We start from the raw sequence: 12,567 nt of genomic DNA on the forward strand, positions 1-12,567 counted from the left end.
GCATCAATAATGCAGTGGTCAGCACAGCATTGGCATGTGTGAATGTAGGCCAATACACAGATGCACGCACACGTGCGTGCACGCACACACACACGTACGTGCACGCACGCACACTCTCTCTCTCTCTCTCTCTCGGAGACTGCCAAGTGATGGTTCAATATTCAAATTCTAATCAAATAAGTAATAAAACAAAGAAAGACATTGAGTGTTAAAATTAACAATGGATTTGAAGCCGCTCTTTACAGTTTCTGTCTTCCTTCCAACTCGTGCATAATAATAAATGTCACATTTTAGTGCCAGAAAATCAACGACACTGCATATACATTTGCTGTTAATTCACGCCTCGGCACTTTCGTTTCATAGTGGATTAAAAATCTGATCAAAATAATGGTATATTCTACGAGCTGAAAAGCTGCATGTTCACAAACCCAGCTCAGCCGTGGAGAGTCATTAGCACGCCGAGCGATACACTATAGAACAGTGGATTCCAAACTTTTTAGCCCGTGACCCAAAAGAGAAATTAGATGTTTGCCCGGGACCCAAACATGTTTGAATTTTGTTTTTAATTCATGACATTTTTGCATGTTTTTTGAAAATGTTTTAAAATAACAATCATTTTAAACTAAACGTAGGTAACAAAGACTCATAAAAATGTGTCTACGACCCACAAATGGGTCCCGACCCAGTGTTTGGGAACCGCTGATATAGAAAGGCCCATTTGGAAACACTTCACTTCTATACTGTCAAAATGATCAGCGGTCATTTGAAGCTGCAATCTGGAACTATTCATGTCCTATACTCGGGATGCAAACCCGAGTCTCTCGTATGAAATGTCTACCGCTCACCCAAGAGGCATAACCTGACTTTGCCAGATGGGGGCGGTATTGGGTAACCATCTTCCCCAACACCACAACCATCTGGGACCTCTCAGGGAGTTCAGCTAACACCGAACCGCTCCCGGTTCGAGCCAATCAGCGTGAGCTAAGGGCGGGATATGTGCGAAACCGGATGTGAAGCTATATAGACACGTCAATATGATTGGTTGTGTTTGCACGCCCACACGGTGATAGACAGACGGTCCCATCCAATCATCTACCAAGTATCTTGAAATCATCAAATTTGCTTCCGCGATCCCAGATCCCAATAAGCTGTGAAACAAATTTGTGTAGCAAGCTTCTTGGATCTGGCAGCGTCAGGTTACAAGAGGCATGCCCTGTGCTTAATACAAAGAGTAATTCAACAAATTGTATAATACTAACCTCGGGGGCGATGTAGTCTGGTGTTCCGCAGAAGGTCTTGGTGGTGATTCCATCCACCATGTTCTCTTTACACATGCCAAAGTCTGCTATCTTTATGTGACCTTCACAATCCAACATCACGTTGTCCAGCTTCAGGTCCCTACAGGATGCAAGAGTCAAATATATACTGTACATTATACCACTTGACCCCCCCCGTATTCTGCGTGGGGGAACATTCACTAGGTTCACATTCAACAGCCGATCCACAATCTCAACAAGTACAACATTTTCTGTACTAGACCTGCAGGCTTGAGCTCCAAATGTTTAACTCCCTTGATATTGTGGTGACTGTACAATATTTTCAGCGTACACAGTACAGTACAGTACAGTACAGTACAGTACAGTACAGTACAGTACAGTACAGTACAGTACAGTACAGTACAGTACAGTACAGTACAGTACAGTACAGTACGTGTGTTAGTCCTGATATTACATTTGTAAATATCTCGTCTCTTAAAGCGTCAACTTTTTGGGGACAACTACAGTGTAAATACTTAACTCACTATTGGTGAGTTTATTACTGTACATCAAGTTAGATTGGAGACGTGCGAGCGTGCGTGTGCATACCTATAGATGATGCCCTTTAGATGCAGGAAGAACAGTCCAATGGCAATCTCTGCAGCGTAGAACCTACACACACACACACACACACACACACACACACACACAAACACACACACACACACACACACAAATAAACAACCATGGTTATTAGGGAGCAAAACAGTTGGGAGGCTAGTAGAAACAGAGTTGTGTGTGTGTGTGTGTGTGTGTGTGAAGGTCAGAGCTGTCTCTATTTCAGACCCCAGCTAATAAGATCAACCTAAGAATGGACACACTGCATGTACGTGCGTGTGTGTGCGTCAGCCACGAGCGGTAGGATAAGGTTGTGGGTTCGGAGGCGAGAGCAGGGCCAAATTAGCGAATTGGCCGGTGGGGCCGGGGCCCAGGGGCCCTTCGGGGAAACTGGACCTGGACCTGGACCTGGCCCTGGAAAATTCCGCACGCACTTGCGCTATGGTGGGCTCAAAAACATTAGCGGCCCAGGGGCCCTCGTGAGGGTTAATCCGTCCCAAGAGATGTGATCTCAGAGTGGGCAAGCAACACCTCCTAGAATACCAGGCCAACCATAGTTACATGTATTACACCTGTGTATGCCACGTAGGGTTGACAACGGTTGAAATACAGAATAGTTTTGCAATGATGTCTTGGAGAAAATACAGGAGATTCTGGGTATACAAATATTAGAGTCAAGTTTATTGCTGTATCTGGGAGATTTACCAAAGATAAAATTACAGCAATTGACAGGTATCTTATGAAAATATTTATGGCTGCAGGGGGGGGGGGGGGGGGGAAGCCATTACTCGTTAATGGCTACAGACAGAATCTTCATTTGTAGAAGACTGGCTTCAAGTAGACTCTGCAATGTTTGACATGGAGAGGATTACTGCTAACTTGAGGATGAAGAGAGAGATTTTTGAAAACAACTGGGAAAAATGGTTTGACTATACTTACTGTATGAACGAAAAGAGGTCTAGGAAACAGGATGGGTTTTTTTTTCAAATAAATAAGAATGTTTGGTCTTGTTATGATGCTTATGATGTGTGTGTGCGTGCGTGCGTGCATACTCACACAGCGTGTGGCTCTTTGAACTTGCCGACCTGCTGTATCTGATACATGAGGTCTCCTCCATTGATGTATTCCATGACAAAATACAATCTATCCTATAGTATAGGGAGAGACACAGAAAGGAACAAGAGAGAGGTCATCAGAGCCAGCCAGCCAGCCAGACCCATTGGGTCACAGTAAAGTTACCCAGTCAGTCATGAACGGAGGGAATGGTGAACTCATTTTAGAAACACTTAAAAAGCCTCGTTCTCCAGTAATTACCGACACACTACACAATGACATTGGCTGTTCTGTGCAAGTGTGGTAGCTATGTATGAGCATGCGCATATATGTGTGTGTGTGTGTGTGTGTGTGTGTGTGTGTGTGTGTGTGCGTGCGTGCGTGCGTGCGTGCGTGCGTGCGTGCCCCTGTCCCACCATGGTCTGGAAGCAGGAGTGCAGAGCTGTGAGGAAGGGGGGTTTCCCAGCCAGAGCCAGCACTCTCTTCTCCACCATGGTGCATTCCACATCATCATCCTGGATCACCACGTCCTTCTTCAGGATCTTTATAGCAAACAAGTCGTCTGTCCCCTTACGCTCTGCTAGCATCACCTGGAGTGAGAGAGAGAGAGAGGGAGAGAGAGAGAGATAGATAGGAGGGGGGTGATGTGGGGGGGGGGGGTGTTGAGTGAGAATATAAAGATTATTTGATTTTCTTCCTTCATTCCTTATCGTCATGATCTCTTCATTGCTCCTCTGAGGAAGAGAGACAGAGGGGTGGTTTTTTTCATCTTGTTTCACTGTTATTTTCTCTTTTTCTACGACAGACAGACAGACAGATAGGCAAGCGGGCGGACAGACTGACAGATTACTTAAAGATCTCCAGGAAATAAGGATCAGAGAGAGAGAGAGAGAGAGAGAGAGAGAGAGAGAGAGAGAGAGATTAAAATGGAGGGAGGTATAGAGGATAGGAGCTCAGGGTGGAGGCGATTGAAGGGGAGCAGAGAAGAGCAAGATGGCGAAGGAAAGAAATGGATACGAATGAAAATGAAAACGGAGAGGAAGAGGGGGAGGGAGAGCGGGGGAGATATATATATATATATATATAAGGAGAGAGAGAGAGAGAGAGAGAGAGAGAGAGAGCTGCATGAGAGAGAGATTGGCAGCAGTCAAGCAATTCAGACGCGTGTTCTCCTTAATCGAGAAATCTGGAAAAACATCTGCTTGCAATCACGCCTGCAGGACCCACACACACATGCAGTCATGCACGCGTGGGTCACACACACACACACACAGAGTGTGTGCGTGCATGCGTGCGTGCGTGCATGCGTGCGTGCGTGCGTGCATGCATGCATGCGTGCGTGCGTGCGTAAAAGACAAGTTTCCTTCTGTCAAGGTCAGATACTCTTTCAGAGCATCCTGGGTACACTTATCCTTCCTACACCCCCTTCCTTTCACCATCCCTGTCCTTTTGTCCTCCCATTCTACTTTACTTCTGAACCAGGAGGATTCTTTGAATTCTTCCACTTTCATCTCCCCCCCTTTGATCCGGTCTACAGTATCTCCTAATGTCCCACGGCAGTCAGTAACAGAGGACCATACTTGGTGCTGGTGGTCAGGTATGTTTAGCTGGTATGTTTAGGTCACCACTTCTGGTGTGACACCACGGCTCTTGTTTACACACTGCGTTGTGAAGCATCAAGCAGCAGCAGCAGCTCCACAACACTGGTAGGCTGCCGTTTTTTGGGTTATTTGTCTCGAGGGTGGGCTTTAATTTTCAGTAACGCAAAATAACGCAAAAATAATCTAACAAGTTACTTTTCTCATAAGGTAATCTTGTAATGTAACGGCATTATTTGTAATGGCAGTAATCCAGAAACCTAACGAAGTTACTTTAGAAAGTAACGTTACCCAACACTGGTCATTGTTAACCCTACGACTACAGTAGTTGTGGGAGGGTGACAAACATGTGTATCCTCGACATACGTACACATGTCGTCACATGCTGGATCTATCAGTCATATATTAGCTGTTGAAAAATAGCAGATCTACAAACTCGTAGCACAGCACCGAGTGCCGCGCTAAGAGCTTGTAGATCTGCTATTTTTGAAAAATCCTGAAAATGTAGCACATATCAACAGTGAACGTTTTTAACTCATATCTTTGCTTCTGTGGGGGGGGGGGTCCGTGGAAGTTCCGCGGACCCCCATCTGAAAATATGTTGTTCCACGGTGGAACAACATATTTTCAGATGGGGGTCCGCGGCCAAATACAGATCATTCTGGGGGTCCTTCACATGAAAAAGGTTGAGCACCACTGACATAGAAACAGAGAAGATTTCTTTTTTAAATCGGCCTCAGGCCTAAATGGGTTACTACGACCATATTTATAGTAGTTGCTACAGGGACAAGTTCCTCACCTGACTAATAACTGTATAGGAGTCGTTATTGCAGTGACAGAGATCACTCTCCTCGCCCGGTATTACATTTCTTAGAATGCCCAGACAAGCCACCCATGGCGGTATATTATAGGAACTTCATATTACAGGAACTTTACCCCTTGTGCCACCCGGACGGCCCGCTTGTTTGTTTTTAATAAAAATGTCTGCATTTTGTATTACGCTGAGCCCGACCCTACATGCTGGTGAATCCCTCTGCAATGACGACAGAGAAGCACTGAGAGAGGGCATGGAAAAAATGCCAGTGAACCCAAGGCTATAGCCCCGCCCCCATGCCACTGTCAAAGCACACAAGGAAGATTTCTTTGGCTTCATCTTGAGGCGCTTCGCTTCAGCGGGCACGCACGCACGCACGCACGCACGCACGCACAGTGATCATTGACAGTTTTATGGAGATTGGCTAGATGGCCTTCAACAACACAGGCTATGTGTGCATGTGTGTCTGTCTGTCTGTGCATGTCTGTCTGTGTGCGTGCGTAACTGTTTCTACCCGACAAAGACGATGTTACCTACTGTATATAATAACAACAATGACAACAACAAGGCCTTATTTTAATCTGGTATCCTGGAAATGTAACGTAACTTTCATACACTGCTGTTATTGCCCTTTTTTATATCCTATCCTAAAAGAAACAACGCAGTAAAGCTAACAGGCTAATTCCTGCTGTGTTAAGAGGTTTGGAGGCGTCTGGTTTATACATATTCAGCTATGCTAATATGGAGAGCTTACTGGGTTTGGGTCTCTAGTGGGACCACAGCACAGAAGGACAGTAAGGCCCAGGTAGGATTGCGTGTGTAAGTGCGTGTGCGTGCGTGCGTGCGTGTGTGTTCTGGAGGGCAGTGCCAGTTCGTCGCCTACAGTTGTACTGAGTAGTTGTAGTTGTGCGTGTTATGTTTGTCTGTACAGTATGTGTAGACAGTATCTGCATTTGTTTCTGTGTGCTTGCATCCGCACTTACAGTATATTTCAGTTTGTGTTTTCATGTTTGCTTTATGCATGCGTGCTTGCGTGCCAGCCATATGGTGACAGTGTGACTGTATGTAAATACAAACTCCATGAATGTGAGACAGAAAGGACACCATCTGGCCAAAGACACACAAGGACAAGACCAAGTCACATAAACCTGCAAGAACCAGTCACTCAAACACACGCACGCATGCACGCGCACACACACACACACACACACACACACACACACACACACACACACACACACACACACACACACACACACACACTCACACACACACACCAGGTTTGGTTCTCAAAGTGGGGTCCTTGTGAGCTTGTCCAGGCCTATTATAGCACCACCATGAGTCTGATTTAAATCAGGTGGCATTTCTTCCTTGGTCTAGTGGGAATGTTTGTGTAAAGTTTCACGGCAATCATGCGTTTATGATTTGAGGCATTTTGTGTTAAAACGGACCACTCCTGCAAACTTTGGAAGCCAATCTTAGCCAATCAGGATGTAATATAATCTGCCTTGATCACATGACTGTAGAGATACTGTGTACTGATTTGTTTGGACAAAATCTGTATATATAATATAAAACAAAAATGGGGCTCCTGGTGGAGCTACAGTTTGACAGGCCGATATGAAACATTTGGAGCAGAGGTTCTGCTCTGGCATCCAGGGAGTGTATGCGCTTCAATACGGGCCAACAGTGCCGGAGATTAGCTGTTCACAGACAGATGGACGGACACGGACACGGACACACACACACACACACACACACACACACACACACACACACACACACACACACACACACACACACACACACACACACACACAGGCGGACGGACAGGGGGCAAAACATAGTCTCGGCCACACCTTTGGCCTGGCGGAGACCATGAAACCTATCCCCCCCCCAATGATATATATATTTTTAAATAAAAAGTGTCCCCAGAAGCGTGACATCGAAAGCAGAGGCATGGCTGCTTCTCTCCAATGGCCATCACTTACGAACTCTACCAAGACACCCGCCCACCTACCGTGGGCGCCCGCTGGCCAAGTGGTCCAGGCACATGCCACATATACTGTAGGCTTTGGCCTGACAGCGCGTCGCATGTTCGAGTCCCGTTCACGACGACATTTGCTGCATGTCTCTCCCCTTCTCTCTCCCTCCCTCTTTCCTGTCCATCTTCACATGATACTATCAATAAAGGCAGAAAAGACAAAAACTAAAACAAAAAAGACACCCATCAAGCGTGGATGATTGGTTATTTAAAATCCTCTCCATATAGACAAAGTTAAAGTAGAATAACAGTTAATAGCCTGCAGCTGCTTATCTTATCAATTTCGTCATGCAAATGACCAGCTTCTCCCAAGTCAAATCAGGATACAGCCTATTTTCAGGATTCAAGTTCCTCTTTTTTGTCAGCTCCTCCATGTTCACCCATTTCACATGCTCGGTTCCTATCTCATATTGTGCTCATTGCACTGACCATGACGGGCTATACGGGATGACATGTTTGAGATCATATACTGACTTAATCTAAACAGATCGATTATACACTCCAGACACGCGTTCATCCAACGATTGTATTGCTTTATTTCACTGCATATTGTTGACTTTAATTATATCTAGTGTGTGTGAACAACTGAAGACATAGATTTGTTTTAAATACAGGGATTATGAACATTATGTTATGCTCGGTTATTAATGAATTAGTCAGAAATTTTTTCTGTGTGTGTGCGCGCACACGCGCGTGCGCGAGCGTGTGTGTGTGCGTGCGCGTAGAGAGGCGACAGCGGTAGCAGCAGCATTATAATATAGATATCCTCAGACACACTGAGATAAAAGAGCAGCTCTGAGACCAGCAGCCTCCCACGCATGTGTGTGTATGCGTGTGTGTGTGTGTGTGTGTGTGTGTGTGTGTATGCGTGTGTGTGTGTGTATGCGTGTGTGTGTGTGTGTGTGTGTGTGCACGCGTGTGCATGCATGTGCGTGTGTGTGTGTGTGTGTTTATATGCGTGTGTGTGACTCATGTCTCTCTACATTGACGTATATGTGTGACTTTAAATGCCTGTTACCATGGAAACAGGAGGCTGCCGCCACACAGGTTTGGTACAGACAATGAGTTCTCTCTCCCTTTCTCTCTTCTTCCCTCGCCCTGTCGCTCTCTCTCCTCCCTGGACCTTGTCTGTCTCTCGTCTTTCTCTCTCTCTCTCTCTCTGTTCCTTTATATCGCCCATCATTCTTCCTCTCTCCTTCCCTTTATTCATCTCTTTCTGGCTGATCTCTCCCCACAATTCTTCATTGCTTCCCTTCCCTCCCCTCTCTCTCTCTCTCTCTCTCTCTCTCTCTCTCTCTCTCTCTCAGTTCAGATACTCACTAGACCAATAGACACACACATACACCCCCGTAGATGCGTCTATGAATAAACATGCACACACATACATAATTAGAATTTACAATTCAGGCATTTAACAGACACTCTTATTCAGAGCGACTTACAAAGTGCAAGGTCGGAGTAAGTGCCACACACACACACACACACACACACACACACACACACACACACACACACACACACACACACACACACACACACACACACACACACACACACACACACACACACACACACACACACACACACCCCAGCACTTACCTTGCCGAAGCTGCCCTTGCCCAGCACCATAAGGAAGTTGAAGTCCGAGAGTTTGATGCGATCTCGGGTGCCATTGGCATCGAAGCGGGCCGCCGCATTGGCCGCTGAGCCCTCGCTGGTCTTCGTGGGTCCAATCTTAGCTCTCTGAACAGTGGGAGAGAGAAGTTCTTAGCTCTCTGAACAGTGGGAGAGAGAAGTTCTTAGCTCTCTGAACAGTGGGAGAGAGAAGTTCTTAGCTCACTGAACAGTGGGAGAGAGAAGTTCTTAGCTCTCTGAACAGTGGGAGAGAGAAGTTCTTAGCTCTCTGAACAGTGGGAGAGAGAAGTTCTTAGCTCTCTGAACAGTGGGAGAGAGAAGGTCTTAGCTCTCTGAACAGTGGGAGAGAAAAGTTCTTAGCTCTCTGAACAGTGGGAGAGAGAAGTTCTTAGCTCTCTGAACAGTGGGAGAGAGAAGTTCTTAGCTCTCTGAACAGTGGGATAGAGAAGTTCTTAGCTCTCTGAACAGTGGGAGAGAGAAGTTCTGCAATCTCTTTGAAGGTTCAAAATCTCTTTGAATGGGAAAATACACTTGTATGTGTGGGCACGCTTTCCCCTAAATTGCTATTTTGGTCACACACATTTGGGAAAGTGACAGTGGAGTCAAAAAACCACCCGTAACTTATACCCGTAAGCCGTGCCAAATTAGTTTGGTAGAGCGGCGCGTGCCTGCATGAGATGTCCTTGGAGTAAGGCTGCGTCATCTCTCCTTATTCTCCTATACGCATCTCTTTGTAATTTTCCTAGAATCAGCAGAAGTGAGGGCCTGCATTCCACTTCCTTGTGTCCATTGTGTTTATAGTTGTATAGTCAAAGACGTTATTTGGTTTGTGCCACGTGGCATTGTGCGATGTGCGCGATTCCACGCATTTGTTCGTTCAGTTTAATCCAATTGACCAACCTTTCCTTTTCGCTCGATACCGTTCCGTAGAGACGGCCCCTACACGCACGATATATATATACCAATAGACCAAATTTCGTAGTTTACATAGTACTTTGAATTTAAACTCAATGAAAAGACGAGTGTTCTTGGCTCTGTGCGGGGTGGAGAAAAAAATGAACGGATCGAGGGGGGGCGGGTGCAGCACAAGTGAGACTTTAAGGCAGCAACGCAACACTCTTCCATGGGCTTATAGACCGTAAGGCTATGTAGCAATATAGCGGGCAACGGATAAGGGATCTCTTAAAGGCAATGGCACGTGGACTGGTGATTGGTTTAATTATTGTAACACCCAAACCACACCTATGCATAATATAACAGTGTTTTAGGGATTTAGACAGGTAACCAAAATACCAACTTTAGTGGGGGAACACCCACCTTCCCCACTGCTAAATCCCCAAACTGTGTATTTAGTCCCGTTGAATGTCTGAAGATTATGAACTTGAGGATAGAGCCCTCCCTATACGCATGCACGCACACACACACACACACACACACACACACACACACACACACACACACACACACACACACACACACACACACACACACACACACACACACACACACACACACACACACACACACACACACACACACACACACACACACACACACACACACACACACACACACACACACACCTACCTCAAACTTCAGCCGTAGTTCCTCATTGCCTTCCTCTCCTTCAGGAGGTACAGGAACATTAAAGTACTCCCCCTCCTCCTGAGAGAGCATCTTAAACCTGGGAGAGAGACAGAGACAGAGAGAGAGAGAGAGAGATAGAGAGAGAGAGAGAAAGAGAGAGGGTGAGAGAGAGAGGGTGAGAAGGACAGACACAGGGATGAGGAGGAAGAGATGGGGAATTGGGTGAAAGGTGATGAAAGGCAGAAATAAGGAGATAGATGGATAGAGTGAGAAAAGAAAAAAGCAAGGAAGCAAGGAAGGAAGAGTCATTATTTAAAAAATATGTATATAGAGTATTGATGAGCTGATGTTGGCAAATACTGTTAGCTTGTTAGCATGTACAGTATGTAGCACGTCAGCCTACAGTCACTTCTGGATACAAAGTATTAATAAACAAACAACCAATACAGACAACAATCAAAGCTTCATGTCTCTCTTTCTCTCTCTGTGTGGAGTCTGTCTGAGAGCTTGCAGTGCCAGCAGGCACAGTGATCTGGAGACACACACACAGATGGAGCAGCAGAGCAGGCGCACGCATACACACACACACACACACACACACACACACACAGTGGATCTGATTTCTAATGGCATCTCTCCCATTCCACCTTGGATGCTGGCATCTCATTAAAAAAAATGACATGGTCATGTCAGCAAAAAGAGGAAATGGGAGGGAGGGGGGGGGGGGGGGGGGAGTGATGGAGGGAGAGAGAGGCCACATCAGAGACGTAAAAAAAAATCTACGGCCACGGGTTAGTTTTAACCTGCCACGGGTCAGTTGTAACCTGCCACGCATGTCAGGAGCCATGGGTTAGTTTTAACCTGCCACGGGTCAGTTGTAACCTGCCACGCATGTCGGGAGCCACGGGTTAGTTTTAACCTGCCACGGGTTAGTTGTAACCTGCCACGCATGTCAGGAGCCACGGGTTAGTTTTAACCTGCCACGTGTCAGTTGTAACCGGCCGCGCATGTTGGGAGCGACGGTGTTGTCGGACTAATGCCTGTCGGACTGTTAGTATGTCTAGCAAACGTATGCACCTTTGAAACGGTAATACAATTAAAAACCTTTGCAGATTCACCAAAAAACGTCTCTTCTCTCTGGACGGCACCAGAGATGATATAGTACGTTGAGAGAGGACAGAGGATGGATGGATGGAGAGAGGACAGAGGATAGGCACAACAGAGCAAGATAGAGAGAAATAGAGAAATCCTCCATCTATGCCTCTGTACCTTGCTAATTCTACCTGTTCTTCTAAGAGAGAAAGAGCATAGGTGAACCGGCATGAAGTGCACATCAGCGTGGCAGGTGGCGGTGGGGCCGTGGTGACAGACTTTTGGCATTTACCAAGCCTGGAGAAGGCCAGAGTACACATGGCGAATAATCAAGTAAGTGTGTTGCAGGTGGCTTCAATCATGACAAATCTAATGATTGGTTTTCGACGACCATAAAGAGCAGTGCACTGTGCTCAGGGCAAGTGTGTGTGTGTGTGTGTGTGTGTGTGTGTGTTTAAAGCCTTGGAAACATAATTCCTCCCGAGAACAAACTGATGTCCTTGTGCGGGAAAGGTGCAGAGTCATCGTACAACAACTCTACGGCACCATGAAATCAACAGACCACAGAGATATAAATATCTTAGGAGTAAATAACAAACGCAGTAAATGCTGGACGTCTGACACCGTTACTGTGAGAAGAAGCGTCTCTCAGTGTTAAGACCAGGTTCATAAGACTGATTCATAGTCAACAAATACACTGCCGCTATATGGACGGATGCAAACAGTGTCACACAGTGTCTCACACACACACACACACACACACACACACACACACACACACACACACACACACACACACACACACACACACACACACACACACACACACACACACACACACACACACACACACACACACACCTTCAGCAC

General features: G+C 46.1%; 1 protein-coding gene across 1 annotated transcript in view; it reads right to left on the minus strand.

The window, feature by feature from the left end:
• The window catches only part of prkcbb (protein kinase C, beta b), a 103,884-nt gene that overhangs the window by 16,968 nt on the left and 74,349 nt on the right, over window positions 1-12,567 (minus strand). Inside the window, exons 8-13 of the mRNA XM_083780232.1 lie at window positions 10,606-10,702; window positions 8,983-9,126; window positions 3,344-3,517; window positions 2,931-3,022; window positions 1,866-1,928; window positions 1,260-1,398 (exon numbers count right to left, since the gene is read on the minus strand). Of these exons, the coding sequence (XP_083636358.1) occupies window positions 1,260-1,398; window positions 1,866-1,928; window positions 2,931-3,022; window positions 3,344-3,517; window positions 8,983-9,126; window positions 10,606-10,702 (709 nt within the window). The remainder of the gene's footprint in view (window positions 1-1,259; window positions 1,399-1,865; window positions 1,929-2,930; window positions 3,023-3,343; window positions 3,518-8,982; window positions 9,127-10,605; window positions 10,703-12,567) is intronic.

The sequence above is a fragment of the Protomyctophum parallelum genome (assembly GCF_964188405.1).
Source record: "Protomyctophum parallelum genome assembly, chromosome: 13".
NCBI classification, from domain to species: Eukaryota; Metazoa; Chordata; class Actinopteri; order Myctophiformes; family Myctophidae; genus Protomyctophum; species Protomyctophum parallelum.